Source organism: Amphiura filiformis, chromosome 16 (assembly GCF_039555335.1).
Source record: "Amphiura filiformis chromosome 16, Afil_fr2py, whole genome shotgun sequence".
NCBI classification, from domain to species: domain Eukaryota; kingdom Metazoa; phylum Echinodermata; class Ophiuroidea; order Amphilepidida; family Amphiuridae; genus Amphiura; species Amphiura filiformis.
In genome coordinates, this window is record NC_092643.1 from 15,487,882 (window position 1) to 15,505,466 (window position 17,585).

The 17,585-nt window shown below is 33.6% G+C and overlaps 1 protein-coding gene across 1 annotated transcript; it reads left to right on the forward strand.

The window, feature by feature from the left end:
* The first annotated feature begins 1,374 nt into the window (after window positions 1-1,374).
* LOC140135623 (uncharacterized) lies at window positions 1,375-17,298 on the forward strand. The gene is given in 3 exon segments (XM_072157192.1): window positions 1,375-2,092; window positions 16,117-16,424; window positions 16,427-17,298. Coding segments are annotated over 3 exon segments (1,149 nt in total). The 5' UTR covers window positions 1,375-1,938; the 3' UTR covers window positions 17,114-17,298.
* The last annotated feature ends 287 nt before the right edge of the window (window positions 17,299-17,585 follow it).

The following is a 17,585-nucleotide window of genomic DNA, read 5'->3' on the forward strand; positions in this document are numbered from 1 at the left end:
AGAAACTTAACAACTCTATTGACTTTTCAATACTATACTCTAAAAGCTCGAATCCTTTGTATCAAGCCCTTATTGCACACAAAACCTTTAAGAGATGAACATCATTTTTGTAACTGTAAACTGTAAAGTGAAATCGGAGTCGTCCAACTCGCTTCCTATATCAAATAACTGTTGAATGACATTGTTGATGAACGTGCTTGAATGATGAACTCTAGAAGATGTACTTTTTGACTTGGAGTGACTCGAATTGAAGGGAACAGGTGGTTTGGTTTTGACATTGTTTATTTTACGATATTGACATATACTTAACTATATTCAAGTCAAAAATTTCGATTTTCGTTCGCTGCGTGCGTAAAAAAGCGCTAGCCTTCTTTGTTTTGCAATTTTCAAATACGCGGGCCATCTGCGTTCTGTTATTGATGTTGATATTTACGATCCATAAGTGGTGAAATAAAAATAAATGACTTCTCATATGAAGTGGAAAATGCTTTAGCTAGAGCACATTACTGATTTTTATTTTTTCGATTTATCGTATATCAGTGCATGTCAAAAGATAAAAGGCTTGCATGCACTTCTGGAAATTGCTATATCTCTAGTTATGATCGTGTATGTTAATTGTAACTCTTGGTCGCTAAAGGGCACAGCCTTTACGAGTCGATAGGGTAATCTTATTAATAGGTCCATACGCGTGCCACGGACCTATACTACCGATTTATCCACCATTCACTTCCACAAGAACGTCAAAACCACAGCCGTTTTCATCCGTGCACGCCCTCAATCATAAAAGCAACCAATCATTACATGGTAAGAGTGTTGACTGACGTGTTGAATTTACGTTCCGATAAGAGCATGTTGAGTGAGTGAATTGCGTCGTGTGTTGTATTTTAGTAAGTGACCCGCGAGTTGCTTCTAGCACGTGGCGGCTCACTCGATATGGATTGCGCGACTGGGAAACTACCAGCATTACAATGACAGATTTGTATATGAGATGCTATTGTTGGCAAGAAGTGGTATATAAGAACAAGTGGTCGCCACAATCACGTCAGTGTCACAAATCTGGACTCTGCTGCTGCTGCTGTTGCTGCAATGAGCTGCAGGTTTCCTTATCATCATCATCTGGAGCAGAAGCATCAACGCGTTGTTGCATGAGATAAACATGACAGTATAAACCACCACGCGACAGGGTTGAGGCACAACGACCTATATCATCTTGGGCCGTGTTTTGAATTGAGATTGTAGCATCTCTATGTTAGTGACTGTGGAACTGGCTTTTTTTTAATCAGCTGTCTCCTCTTCTTGCGAAAAGAGGCTCTCTACATTTAGCCATTTTATATGACCAAGCACGACGTAACAAGGGACAACAAACCACTGCATCACAGTGAACAACTGACAACTATACAAGATTTTATAAATGCTCCATATCTTCGTTGCCATCTATTATATTGTATACTTTTCTATCTAACATTGGACTGGACTGTAATCCGTCTTTTAATGGGTTAACTTAAGCACTCGACGGAATCTGTTTCACAGTATCAGCAACTCTTACTTAACATTGACTTTGCTTTAAGGGTCATTTTGACGGCGAGGTTTAACCTGTTATCTCATCCCATCCAACGAGTACAATAAGCAACAGACTGCGCTGCTATAGATGTACGTGCGCTAATGTCTCTCTGCTCGAATCTCATGGGGGTTCTATTATAGATTAGATCCATGAGTTCCATTTAAAACCACCACCTGCTTTACTTGTACTGCATCTCTAAAACAAGCATATACAACTCTATCTATCTATAGTCTCATCTCTATGGTATAAAAAAGGGACTGTGCTACTTAGTCGGAAAGGAGACAGAACGACAATAATAGTATCCGGTACTGTCTGCTAGTTGAACTGAACCTACTTTTTTTTTGGCGGGTCATTTTGACTGACCACTTCACATCAAGATGCCGAGATCATTTTTGGTAAAGAAAACCAAACCTTCGGGAGGGTATATGAAATCAGCATCGATACCGATAGATATTCCAAGTCAAGCAGCTTCGACTCCTAAGACGCCACTATTTGGCTCACTCAATGGGATAAGCGTGCGATTGAATAATGGTAAGTTATCGAGATGTATATGTGTGTGTGTGGGAATAGTATAAGAGGGTATACCTGTGGATATCTTCCACACGTATCAGATATACGCCACAGTTTTGTTGTTCGAGATGCCTCCGTGACTTGGCTGTATATTAACGCATATCGAAATACGTTAAAAGGCCATAGGCTATGTGTGTCTTGTGTCTTCTTTATATACAATGCATATAGGTCGAGTCTTGTAAAAAAATGCCTTTAGATAAAGACGACTTGGATTTAGGTTGTATAATTTATAATTGAGCGTGCTGAGAATTTTGACCTAAATAAGTCACCTCTTTGTGTTGTAAATCTAATTTTCTTTATAATCAAACTGTTTATAGTCCAATGAATATAAATAGATGGATAAACAAAAAGTAATAAGCAAATGTTGTAAATTTGTCTTGATTGTGAACTTAAACATCTCTTTTGAATTCTTTCCGGTTTAGTTTATGCTTGCCAATACCCTAATGTCTTTATCCAAAGTATGCCGATGGCGAAGTTGTAGCTCGTCTTCCTGTACCGGCGTCAGAGCTAAACGAAAGGGACATTTTGAATTGGATGTCACACGCGCGTCTTTTTAGCTTCCCCTTCTTGTATATACAAACTAAATGTTCACCACGCTATGCAGAAACATGTAGAAAGCACACCATATACAGTAGATTCAACAAGTAGTTTATATGAATGGTTAAATACGAGCATTGCATTGCCGTTTTCCGGGCACAAATGGCATCCGTAGTTCATGTTTCACGATCAGAGCAAGCTAGTTCCTTTTCCTCAATATCAAATCCCAGTCGCAGCTAACTGCACATTTAAGTTCCTTAGGGGGTGTATATGTATATATGGATGTATCTGCAACCAGCCGCCGACTAGTAAATCGTCTGCAAGAGAGAAGCAAAATTTACGACCCTGTAAGAGCTACTGAACTTTACCCGAAGCATGCATATTTTGAGTCTGTTCGGTAGTTTACGATAGAACTCTCGAGTATTAACTTAATGAAAGTAAAAAGATGCAGACTAGGGGAGATAATCACGAGGGCCTCTTTAAGGCATCTCTACAGATTTGATAACTCGACCCCATTAAAGACCATAAACGGGCGAACAAGGAAACTGAAAACCTTCACTAATATCAGTCTGCCATGCATGTCTGTTTCGCATCACGCTGTAAACTAATTCGTGAAATGTATCCGTTAAAAAGCTGACATTCGATGAGCAACATGCCGAGAAAATTTAGTCATTTTACAAGCAGCGATTCCTTTTTTAGCTGCGCGCCAAAGCAAAATGAACGTTGTTAGTAGATAGATGTTGTAACACACGTATAATAAAACCCATCATTGGCGTCTGAAACTAACTTGTCATTGCTTGGATTACTATCAAAATATTGCCACTTTGGTTCCATGAAAATTGCCAAAATTAGCAGAGCGGGAATCCGATTTAGTGGTGCAAAATAATTACTCGCAGACGTGATTGGAGACGTGACGTGCGCTAATTCCTAGTGTCATGTTTTCTATACTTATACTTGTTGTATATGATTGGCATTACGTCGTGATGGAGTGATTTTAATGCATCGTAAAGATTGCCTTACTTACTCGAGCCTTTACTAGCTGCATTATCGTTTCATATTTAACCATGTTGCTGCTGATTTAATTCCCTGTTTAATTGTATTAAAACTAGAAATGAAATGACAGTGTGTTAGGTAGATGACAGATAAATGAAGTATCACGAAGGACTGATGGAATAGTCTATTTAACATGATATCTTTGTTGTTTTCATGACTGTTCCCCCCGTAAGCCATGTCTCTCATGTCTGCTTGTGCAGGCTATGCGGATGTTGACCCGTCTAACAAGCACCTTTACCATCATATTATTGAGTATCGTATGGTAGCTTCTTATATATAATCTATTCAATTTACAGATGCGATTTATGGGCACTGATCTTACACATTTGAGCATGTAAAAGCCACGGTTCTCGATCTTTGACAAAATGCTTGATGATTTGTGTTTTGAGGTATTGGTGCTAAACACTGTCTACACATGCATAGCCTTGTTTATGATAAGCAAACTTTAAAAATGGCATTTGATTTGAATGTGTGCAAGGTAAAAGAAATATATGTGACTGAAATATATTTGAGAAAGGTTTATCCAGTTATTACAATGGATTTATTATTTTGTGCATTGAATGAAATGCTATCTTCAGTAGATAGCAGCATTGCTATCTTCAGTGCAGTAGATAACAGCATTGCTATCTTCAGTAGATAACAGCATTGCTATCTTCACTAGATAGCAGCATTGCTATCTTCAGTAGATAACAGCATTGCTATCTTCAGTAGATAGCAGCATTGCTATTTTCAGCAGATAGCAGCGTTGCTATCTTCAGTAGATAGCTTTCAGCTATTGGTTCTAAATTGTGTGTACATGTACCATACAGGACTTTCATGATAGACTAATTTTAAAAGACATGTTGTGGAATTGAATAAGTGCCAAGGTAAAAGAAATACGTGTGACTGAAATATATTTAAAAGTTTTATCCACTAAATGGGGTTTTTTTTTCAATGAAATACTATATCTTCAGTAGATAACAGCATTGGAGCCAGTGCAGAAGTACACGGCAGTATTATTCATTTAATAAAATGCTATTTTCAGTAGATAGCAGGATTGGAGTCACTTTAGCGGTATAATACGCAGTATTATTCATTTAATAAAATGCTATCTTCAGTAGATAGCAGGATTGGGGCCAGTTTAGCAGTATAATACACCAGTGTTTTACATTGAATAAAATACTATCTTCGGTAGATAGCAGAATTAGAGGCAGTTTAGCGTTATAATACGCCAGTATTATTCATTTAATAAAATGCTATCTTCAGTAGGATTGGAGCCAGTTTAGCAGTATACGCCAGTATTATTCATTTAATAAAATGCTATCTTTAATAGACAGCAGGATTGGAACCAGTATTAGCAGTATAATACACTAGTATTATGCATTGAATACAATGCTATCTTCAGTAGATAGCAGGATTGGAGCCAGTTTATCGGTATAATACGCCAGTATTATACACTGAATAAAATGCTATCTTCAGTAGATAGCAGGATTGAAGCCAGTTAAGCGGCTCGATATAATAACCAGCAACTATTAATTAACCAACTGTGTTTTAATTTATTTTAATTACTGACGCGTATAATAGCAAGTAAATGAATTAAGTATTCATAACATTTATACACACATCCTTTTAAAGTATGCGGGAAATATTATTACCCTTAAAAACCCCATCAATGTTCTTATGTATGAAATTGATGGTAGTGTACAATCAAGAGGTCATTTCTTTGCTATCAGGCATGCATATATCTTACTATAGGGAAAAGCTATATTTGTATGGTGTTTGATCTTACAAGCGAGCAAAATATTTCAGGTATAATACTATTGGAGCTAGCTGTTTATTGGTTTTGTCAAAACTGGATAAAAAATGTTATTTTTTCGTATAATTTATTGATATTGCCCTTATTTAGTTTTAGAATTACGTGACAATCAAGTTGTTTTATTCAGATATATTCAGAGATATTCATCAATAACACGGTATTGATCTTCTTGATGCTATCTTCAGTAGATAGCACAGGTCAGCTATATAACTTGTAACTTCATAATATATAGAAATTACTTCTATTTGCCTTTGACACTTGAGTCATATTCCTCGATATACGTATCCTGATAATGTTGGAATATGGATTTATAAGATACAATCAAGTATAGGATTTGCTATCTACTGAAGATAGCATCTTGTGACAGGTCACAAAAACAACCTGTTTGCAGTAAGTCAATATTGGCAATCTATCGTACACAAGCATTCTGGACAAAACCTAATCATGCACGCGATGTTTGATGATAGCAATGCATATCGGCCTGCGTTTTTCGAAAGCATTTAGCCTAATTGCATGCCTTTTAGTTAATTAAAAGAAACGGACCAGTTGCAAATCACGTTAAATGTTGATGAGATTTAGATGGTATTGTGTTCTCTCAAGTTTGGTCATATATTATTTGTAGTTTTGGACTACCTGTTGCGCAATTTGTGGTGGTTTTATGGCTAGCTTTGAGTTCATATCACATGGATATTATTGGTTATAAGAGGTGTAATTATGGGGCAGGATCAATATAAGTGTGTAAATACCGAGGCCGAGGGTAGAGCAAACTTATTCCAAATACCGAATATATTATCAAACGTTCGTAACTATTTTTCTCATATAAGCACTGCATTTATCAAACATTAAACGAGATTCACCATTGTTTTTAAAAATTATGTGCAAGGAAAAGCAAGACAATTTTGATTTAGGCTATTTGATCTGTTCAAATTCGACAGATCCTGTTGCTTTCTCTGCTGTGCAGAAGTAGTAGTATAAGTAATGCAGTGTTTTTATTTCATTATTCAAATATTGACAATGATGTTTATTGGAGTGAAATAGCATCACTTAGGCGAGCTAAAAATAGACACGCTGTTGCAGAATTATAATGGCCTTTATTTGAATCAGAGTCGTTGAGAGTGAAAGCTTTATTTGATAAATTCACCGGTCCATAAACTAATAATTCAGCAAAATAAAAATAAAAATTACATTAACTATTCAAAACCATCACAACTCCTAGTAAAATGTCATATTTTTTACTATTCACAACCATCACAACTCCTTGTAAAATGTCATGGTAGTTGCAAATATATGCATGCGCAAAACAAAGAATGACATATCTGTCAACAAATTGAAGTACATTGAGTATAGGTAAAATCCTAGTGTAAGGGGACAACGTACTTTATTTTGTTTCTTATTCTTGTGATATTTGAATAGAATGATTATTTCCTCTATAATTATTATCATATGTTAAGATTTATTACGTCATATTATTTGGCACAGATTTACTTCAGACTGGGGTATTTTCCGAAAGATAACCTTTTATCCACTAAAACATATCTCGATGTTACCCCAATACATTCCGGCTTAAAATGTGGGGCGAACAGAAGGCAAAAATTCTTAAAAAGTGGCTGAAAAGAACAACAAAAATGGGTCATTTTGCCAAAAGATGGAGGGGACACGGACCCCTCCCCCTGGATTGACGCCCATGCACCAATAACTGTTTATTTCTCAGCTAGACTGTTCACAGACAAAAAATATGATAACATTCTATATCTGCTATCTACTGAAGATAGTAACAATATTCAAGTGCAAGAACGTGTGAAAAAAACACACAATATAAACTAAATTTATTTCAATAACTTAATAGACAACAAGACCGGCGATTTTTAGACCAGACCGCGCTTTCTACTGTAGATAGCATCTTATTCAACCAACTTACAAAATTCAGTAAACGAAAGTGTTGGGAAAAATTCATGAAATTAACTAAAATGGATATAATAAAGAACAGAATTAAAATGGTATAGATAAGACTATACTTATATTCAGCAATACTTTTTATATGCCCATTATTATTATTATTTCAGGGAATTTATATAGCGCATTTTCCTTGGACAAATGTGCTGTACAAAGACAACAAGATATAAAATACTTAAGAGCTCTTGAATATAATTTTTTAGAAGTGGCTCTATACCTCAAAAAATAGATTTTTCTGATATTTTGTGCAATGATGCATGTTAGGGTGTTGACTACTTGTGTGACTAAAAAAAATTCAAAAATCGGCTCGTTGCCATGGAAACGGCCAAAACCCAGATTCTGTCATTTTGGGCCAAATTGGCAGTGAAATTAGTGAAAAAAAACACGTTATTGCAAGTGTTCGCTGTATCTAAGCCATATATTGCTGGTACATCACATTAAGTTCTTGTGAAAGGACATCTATTCATCTGATGATCAGCATATTTAGAGGTCAATAAGTTGTTCTTAAGGGTACGTGCAGAGCCCATCTGTCAGGTGTATTTTCACTTTTTCATAAAATGTCATTTTAGCACCTAAAATATCATCATGAAAATCAACAACCCGGTGTTCCCAGGATTTTGTCCATTCTAGTGTGGGTAGTACAAGCTAGGTACTTTACATTTTAATAAAAATCAGCTTGGGCAAATGTTACTTCTAAATACAGTGTTGCCAGAAAAACCGGTATTTTTGCAAATTGACATTTTGTCAAATTACGCCTTTTTGTTACAATTTTGTGCATTTTGACAAATATTTTCCTTCAAGGTGAATCCAAACAACACTTTTTCGTCTTTGTAAATATCTAAACAGTGAAAATTCAAAATTAGTGTTGCCAGAATTCTTGATAAAACACCCAATATTAGCATTTTAGTGATTTTGTGTTGATGGTTTGGTTAGGAAATGCTTATTTCTAATTTTCATACATCGAATGTACAGCATAGATTGTTATATGAATGTTTAAACACCTGAGCACAAAGTAAGTGTTGCCAGAATTCTTGATAAAACACCCAAAATCATATATATATATTTATATGTGCCATGATCCAACATCAAATTTTTGTACTATCATCAATATTAATAATAATATCAATGTAGGCCTATTAACATCATTATCAATACTAATCAAAACTATTAATATCGATATAAATAATAATCAAAAGTATTAACATCAATTTGGTTTACTATCATCAATAATATTAATAATATCAAATATATTAACATCATTATCAACAATCATCAAAAATATTAACATTAACCCTAGAACTACTGAGCCATATTTTGTAACACGGACTACGAAGGGGGGTTGCAACCCCCTAATTTTCAATTATAAACGTCATATACCGTTATATTTGGAATCAATGTATAGCTACGTGTCTCCTCTACCCCAGTGATACCAATAAGTACAAACATTCCTCTCATATAATGTCGCTGTGACGTCATAATGTGAAGGCGCCCATGCAAATTTGGAAAATTTCAGCTATTTACAAAAGTATTGGCAAAATTGATTTTCAGCTAAAATTCTACAAAAAATGCAATTTGACCGAATTTTCTCCTCAAACTAACAAGTAAAAAGTCAATAGCTTATAATAATTTTACATGAGCGAAATGAAAATAATTTATTTTACTGTAGAAACCATTGGTGGCCCTCACCAACACCCCCTCTATGGTCATCTTTGACAGCCGGTCCTACCCCCAGGTAAGGTGCTGGTAAATATTTTTACACTAAAATGAGCGCAAAGGATGGATCTATGATTAGTTTAGGTCTGGCGTCACTGCACGCATTGTTTATGACGGATAAGAAATCTTGGGGTGGTACTTCGTAGTTCTAGGGTTAATATCAATAATAATCAAAAATATTCACATCAATATATCAATAATATTTAAAAATATTAATACCAATATCAATAACACTAATAAACAAAACTATCAATATCAATAATAATCAAAAATATTAACATCAATATCAATAACAAATATTTATATCAATATCAATAATAAGCAAAATATTAATATTAATATCAATAATAAGCAAAATATTAATATCAATAATAATCAAAAATATTAATATCAATATCAAAATCTTAATATTTTAAAATTGATATTAGTATTACTATTTTGATTATTATTGATATTGATATTAATATTTTTGATTATTATTCATATTCATATTAATATTTTTGAATATTGATATCGATATTAATATTTTTGATTTTTTATTGATATTGATGTTAATATATTTGATCATTATTGATTTTGATATTAATATTTCTCATTATTGATATAGATATTAATATTTTGATTATTATTGATATGGATATTAATATTTTTGATTATTATTGATATTGATATTAATATTCTTGATTATTATTGATATTGATATTTATATTTTTGATTATTTTTGATATTAATAGTAATATTTTTGATAATTATTGATATTGATGTTAATATTTTTGATTATTATTGATATTATTGATGTCAATGTTTTTGTTTATTTTTGATATTGATGATAATATTTTCGTTTATTATTGATAACGATATATATATATATTTTAATTATTACTGAAATTGATATCATTATTTTTGATTATAATTGATATTGATATTAATATTTATATTTTTTTTTTTTTTTTACTGAAATTGATATCAATATTTTTGATTATTATTGATATTAATATTTTTGATTATTATTGATATTGATATATATTTTTGATTATTATTCATATTAATAGTTTTGATTATTATTCATATTCATATTAATATTTTTGATTATTATTGATATTGATATCGATATTAATAGTTTTGATTATTATTGATATTGATATTAATATTTTTGATTATTATTGATATTGATATTAATATTCTTGATTATTATTGAAATTGATATTTATATTTTTGATTATTTTTTATATTAATATTTTTGATTATATTGATATTAATATTAATATTTTTGATAATTATTGATATTGATGTTAATATTTTGATTATTATTGATATTATTGATGTTATTATTGATATTGATATTAATATTTTTGATTATTATTGATATTGATATTAATATTCTTGATTATTATTGAAATTGATATTTATATTTTTGATTATTTTGATATTAATATTTTGATTATATTGATATTAATATTAATATTTTTGATAATTATTGGTATTGATGATAATATTTTTGTTTATTATTGATAACGATATTTATATATTTTTTAATTATTGCTGAAATTATTGATCCAGTCCAGTAAGGTTTGAGTGACCAGTTCAAAATTCAATAGAAAACAAAGAACAAAATTAATACCTATAATTACCCTGACTATAACTTTGTACTAGATAATACTAGAACCGTGGGGTTTAAAAAAAAAATTTAGGACAAGCTATTGATGATAGTAAACCAAATTTTGACGTTGTCAACTTTAGCGTGAGAGGACTGGATCGTGGCATTAAGATTTTGGGTGTTTTATCAAGAATTCTGGCAACACTTACTTTGTGCTCAGGTGTTTAAACATTCATATAACAATCTATACTATGTACATTCGATGTATGAAAATTAGAAATAAGCATTTCCAAATCAAACCATCAACAACAAATCATACTATCAGTAAAATACTAATATTGGGTGTTTTATCAAGAACTCTGGCAACACTAATTTTGAATTTTCAGTATTTAGATATTTACAAAGACGAAAAAGTGTTGTTTGGATTCACCTTGAAGGAAAATATTTGTCAAAATGCACAAAATTGTGACAAAAAGGCGTAATTTGACAAAATGTCAATTTGCAAAAATACCGGTTTTTCTGGCAACACTGTATTTAGAAGTAACATTTGCCCAAGCTGATTTTTACTAAAATGTAAAGTACCTAGCTTGTACTACCCACACTAGAATGGACAAAATCCTGGGAACACCGGGTTGTTGATTTTCATGATGATATTTTAGGTGCTAAAATGACATTTTATGAAAAAGTGAAAATACACCTGGCAGATGGGCTCTGCACGTACCCTTAAGAATAACTTATTGACCTCTAAATATGCTGATCATCAGATGAATAGATGTCCTTTCACAAGAACTTAATGTAATGTACCAGCATTATATGGCTTAGTTGCAGCGAGCACTTGAAATAACATGTTTTTTAACTAATTTCACTGCCAATTTGGCCCAAAATGACAGAATCTGGGTTTTGGCCGTTTCCATGGCAACGAGCCGATTTTTGAATTTTTTTTAGTCACACAAGTAGTCAACACCCTAACATGCATCATTGCACAAAATATCAGAAAAATCTATTTTTTGAGGTATAGAGCCACTTCTAAAAAATTATGTTCAAGAGCTCTTAAAAATACATAATATGGCTTTAGAACAACAATATATCAAAACAACAAGTAATATGGTAAAGATACTCCTAATTACATCAGAAAATTGAATAAAACAGACATTAAAAATACACATAACTTGTTAGTTGTTAATAACATACATTAGAGTACTATACATGCAGCCATGAAGTTGTATGCTCATTTTCACTATCTACTAAAAGGTTGTATCATATAACCGAATAACAAAACCAAAATACACGTTTATGTTTAAATCTCCTTTTCTGATTTGTTAAAATCATGATATACAGCTCCGTAAATGTACGTTGACGGTGATAGCGCTTTGTATAAGACCGTAGTCTATGCATGTTAGGCCGTATAAAATTAATGTTTTGGTTCTCGTCCCCTCCCTCCTCAATTTCTGGGATTTGTCAGATTTTTTTTTTAATTTTTCAATTATTTTAGACTTTGGAATGATTTATGAATTTTTCATACATATAAATAAGTTTATTAGAGAACAAGGACCACTTCCAAGTCTTTTTGTGGCACTCTAGGGGGTTTATATCTGAGCATATCACATTTGAAAAAAAAAAAGTGCCTCATCGTTTCCTCGAGCACTGTTGGAAAAGACCGAAAACTACAGACAATGCTGATTTTACACTGAAAAAAAATCCTCTGGACGAGAACCAAAATATTAATTTTATACGGCCGTATTGTCTGTGCATGCTATCTACTGAAGATAGCATCTCATTCAACGTACAACACGTGTTCAACTATGAAGCATAAACCATCAAAATCTTTCTTAAAATATGTTTATCCCAATGTTGCATATTTATAGCTAGTTCAGATATACCGTGAAACAATTGTATACCCTTACTGCTAGTCATGTTATTACATATCAAGTTACTATGAAAGCTTTAAATGTAACCACGCTATGATGACGGTATAATCTTTACTCCAATCTATGTGTATCTTGTTACACGTGACAGAATAATATCAAACATATACGGGAGCCATTACATAACGATTTGAACATGAACGAATAGAGTATTGCAATTCTTGTGGTCGATTGTTGCATTACTCGCGATTTATCACATATACGGTATATCACAAAACATATCACACATGTGAGATAATACCCAATTATAATCATCAAATAATAAAATTATAGTTTTCAGACGAATACAATTTTTTAGATGTAAAAATGAAGTACGTAATAAATGTTGTTGTTATTGTATCAGAGATACGAAAATATTCAATGTTACCTCAAAACTATTAAATCAATACTACATATATAAAGGAATGTTCCCACGCATGTTAGTAAGAGCAGGGTTAAAAGAAAAGATACAGTGACAAATATCTGAAAAGCCTCTAAGCATATATATAGTATTTTTAAATATAAATGTCGTTTACTTAATATATTCTTAACACCCGAATCAAGGACTCTACATGCAACATATATCGGTACTGCCCTGTGTCTGGTAACCGATTCATATTTATTACAGATTATTTATTTATGAGATGTATTGCATTTTTAAGTAGACAATTAACACCAACTTTAAATATTTCTAAAATGGTGACACATGCGCATAATTTGGGGTAAGGACTAACAGACTAACCATCTTCATTGGTCATCTTTCTCTTACATAATATTGTCATTTTGACGGTAAGGCCCACGAATCTTTCATAAACGCTCTTAGAAAAAAACGGTGCAACTTAGAACCCCGTTGGTTTTCAATGGGGTTCTTTGTAGAACCAAAAAAATTTATGTAGCCAAGAAAAAGGTTCTTTGTAGAACCTTAGCTTGAAGAACCTTTAAGGAACCATTAAGAAAGAACCCTCAAAGGGTTCTAAGTAGAACAGAAAAAAAGGATCTTTATCCAAGAAAATGATTTTTAGTACCGAAGAGGGTTACCACTACTTTTTACTTTTCTTAACTTTGTGATGAGTCCCTGAATTAATTAGAAAGTCCCTAGGCCTGTTTAAATCTTGCAGTTGCACTTTTTTCTAAGAGTGTATTGTCCGAACGGTCATCGTACATATCTCCTTATTACTCCTATTCGTCCAGAGGACCGACGACTTTTAAGTTGATTTTAAACTAAAAGGTAACTTATGTGAGGTATTTATATAGCCACGAAGATAAGTCCATAATATTATAAGCAAGTGGTATAAACAAGTTATAACAGGCTTACTTAGTGGAATTTAGTGGGTGTTGCGCTATCATTGAGATACCTGACGTTAACACGTGGATGCAGTAAAATGATAAATACCCGTCATTATAAGAGACAAGAAATTCATGTTTAACGTAATTTATCTAATAAAATAAATGACTTCTTGTTATGACTATAACAAAGAATATAAAAGCTATAGAAATAACAAATAAATCATATCACTACGAAAACGATCATTCATGCTGTTTCCATCAGGTGCTTGCCTGTTACTAAACTCTCTTTGGTTTCACTTAAACCATAAATCACACCATCCCATCATCGTTTGCCTTTATAGTTCTATATTTCAATCAAAACACTGGTAGTATATCATATAAGAATATATCTTGACCCGATCTTGTTTTACTAGTATACTAAACCCACTCCAAGGCAGGTGAATATGACTATTGCAGGCATCCTGTTGATCCAATTTTCTTTTCATCTATTTTCCTCCATCGATACTTCCATCTTCCTCCTTCTCCTCCATCATCTTATGTTTATCTTCCATTAGAAATCCCATCTGCTCGACATCTGCGCATAACCGACCGACACCCTCTGATGGCGAGTCGACCAATAGATGCAATAGCATCGTAGACAAATCTTTTTTCTACACTTCACACTTTTTATTTTCCCCTCACCGATAGAGTTTTGATTATTTATCACTTCTTCGTTAAGTTGAGACGCACGCATTTATATTTAAGATCGTTTACTAGATTCAAAAATGTCACAAGGCGATGTTTAATTAATATTTTATTCCGTGATATCATGACAAATGTCGACGAGTTAGACTTAGCAATTGAAAATAATACGATTTGTAATATCAATTATTAAGAGATTCTCTAGTTTCTGGAGTATGTATTGTGAAATTGTTTCTGTATTGGTTTATTCCAGTTGCAATCCACTCTCCCCCTGTGGAAGATTTTGGAAATATCTTCCACAGGGGGAGTATGAATTTCAATTTGAATGACCACATTAGCTGCTCCATTTGAAACTCACCGTCCCGCAGTTGAAGATTCATGTTGTATCTTTCTCAGAGGGTGTATGAGATTCAAATCGAGCTGCCTAATGTGCTCATTTCATTTGAAATACATACTCCCCCTGTGTAAGATATTTCTAAAATCTTCCACAGGGGGAGTGTGAATTTCAACTGGAATGGCCTGTTTTAATTGTGTCATGAGCCCATTTGTTCATGACATATGCTGAGATACTTTTGTTATATTGTTTCTTGATTGAAATATAAATATTGAAATACTTCAGTCTAGAAAATGTCTTTAATGTGGATATAGCAACAGACGCGAGGTCAAAAACCGTGTTCATGTGGGATGGCGAGAAATAACTTGTTGAATTAAAGGACAAACAACGTTTCAAAAAACGCATTTTGTTTATAAATATTATTTGAAAATGGTAATATTGACTGTTTGGAGATTTAATGACAAGCAAACGGTAAACAAATAAGCTTTTCGAGCACAATTCATTCGTAAATTTAAGAAATTACAAGATTCACAAAGCCGCAAAAAGCGAATGGCCCTTAAGAATTAATGAAAATTCTAACACCAATTTAATTCTTACTTTTCTACCAAATGACAGTGAGTAGAATCAATTTCACTGGCAATGTTATTTTTGAACCGGGTAGATTCTGGGCTGTCTGTTTAACTAGTTGGTCCGGGCGGAAACACGCTTGGGTCCTAACGGGATCAGCTATCTCATATTACTCAACCAAGCTTGATGTTTATAGTATGCTGGCCTGTATGAAGAGTAAAGAAAGTAACAGAATCGAAGTTAAAGACCAAGGAAAAGAAAGCACTTCCAACTAATCAAGTCTTAAATTTTACTCTTGGGTCCAGAAATAAGAAATTTTGAATTCTTACGTGGCCCGACACAAAGGCTGTACCATAACAATTAACCACTTCCAAACCAATTGAGCTCATTTAAAGATACTGTATGAACATGGTATAAACGACCAAAACCTTCATGTTTCCTAAGGTCTTTACACCATCAAGATCCGTGATTGTAAATATCTTTATATTCATAAAGTGTATTGGTTTTTTTTAAGCTCTTCTTTCTTTTAACGTAATCTTGAATGTTTTTGTATCTCCTATCCAGGTTATATCCATGACATCATACCATCACCATGTTCATCACCGCCCAGCACTCCGCAAACTCCTTCCACCACATTCAGCCTAGAAGAAGACAGTGGTACCTCCATCACATCACCGTCACCGATCTCCATTCCGTCCTCTTTTAGTTCTCCACTCAACTCCCCAATCAACTCTCCATCTCCATCGGAAGAATCCAGCAGAGCAAGATCCATCAGTCCCGATCGTGCTTCCTCAATATGCAGCAGTAACGGCCAGGTGTTCCTCTCTTACGATGCATTCTTGATCACGGATGGGAGATCACGTCGGCGAGGAGGGCCACGACACCAGGCGTCGTAGGTGTGGTCGATCCAAATCGCCCGAAATATCGATGCAACGAATGCGGTAAGCAGTATGCGACGTCGTCAAATCTCTCAAGGCATAAACAGACTCATCGCAGTTTGGACAGTCATCACGCCAAGAAATGCGAGGTCTGTAACAAAGTCTACGTCAGTATGCCAGCTCTTGCTATGCATATTTTAACACACAATTTAAAGCATAAATGCACGGTTTGTAATAAGAGTTTTTCCCGCCCATGGTTGCTGCAAGGTCACATGAGGTCGCATACGGGTGAGAAACCATTCGGATGTCTTCATTGTGGTAAGGCCTTTGCTGATAGGAGCAACCTTCGTGCACACATGCAAACCCACTCCGCCTTTAAAAACTACCGCTGCAAAAGATGCAATAAGTCGTTTGCACTCAAAAGCTACCTTAATAAGCATTATGAAAGTGCTTGTTTCAAAGTTGGTGAACTTGGTACTGGCGAGGACATGATTTGTGGTCAGGACTATGAAATCATCACAAGAACTGATTTGATCGATCTCGAGACGCAGAGGCAAATCGATATGAGTTTGATTGATCGGCACTCGCCATTGTCACCACGATCGCCATGCTCGCCACGATCACCATGCTCGCCAAGATCGCCATGCTCGCCACGGAGTGATATCACCGAAACTATGGCGTGATGAGGCACTGCCGTACTTGCTCACTGATTTTGAGGACAACAAGAAACTAACAGGGTTGAATTTCGTACAAGATGTATTCAACCCGTGACTGTCCACTATTTTATTAACATATTGGAAATGGTTTTTGAAAGTTGCAAAAAAGTTTTGCCAGTTTGTGATAGTCCCTTAAAAAATCATTCTGAGAGTGCAAACTTTACTTTTTGATATGAAATTACCGTATATCATACAAATTATTTTATCTTTCATGAAAAAGTTTTAAAAAATTTGTGACAAAATGATCCCCGGACGAGAGAAAATCGTCCCTTTAATCCACAAAACTTTTTTGACATTTTCAAAAACACCTTTCAATGTATGTCTCTAAATAGAAGACAAACAAATTCTATTTAGATAAACGTTTTGTTCTTAACAGTAAACATAGCCAAGATGTAACTGTAAATCCCTATACCAGTACTAAACCTGACACCACTTTATA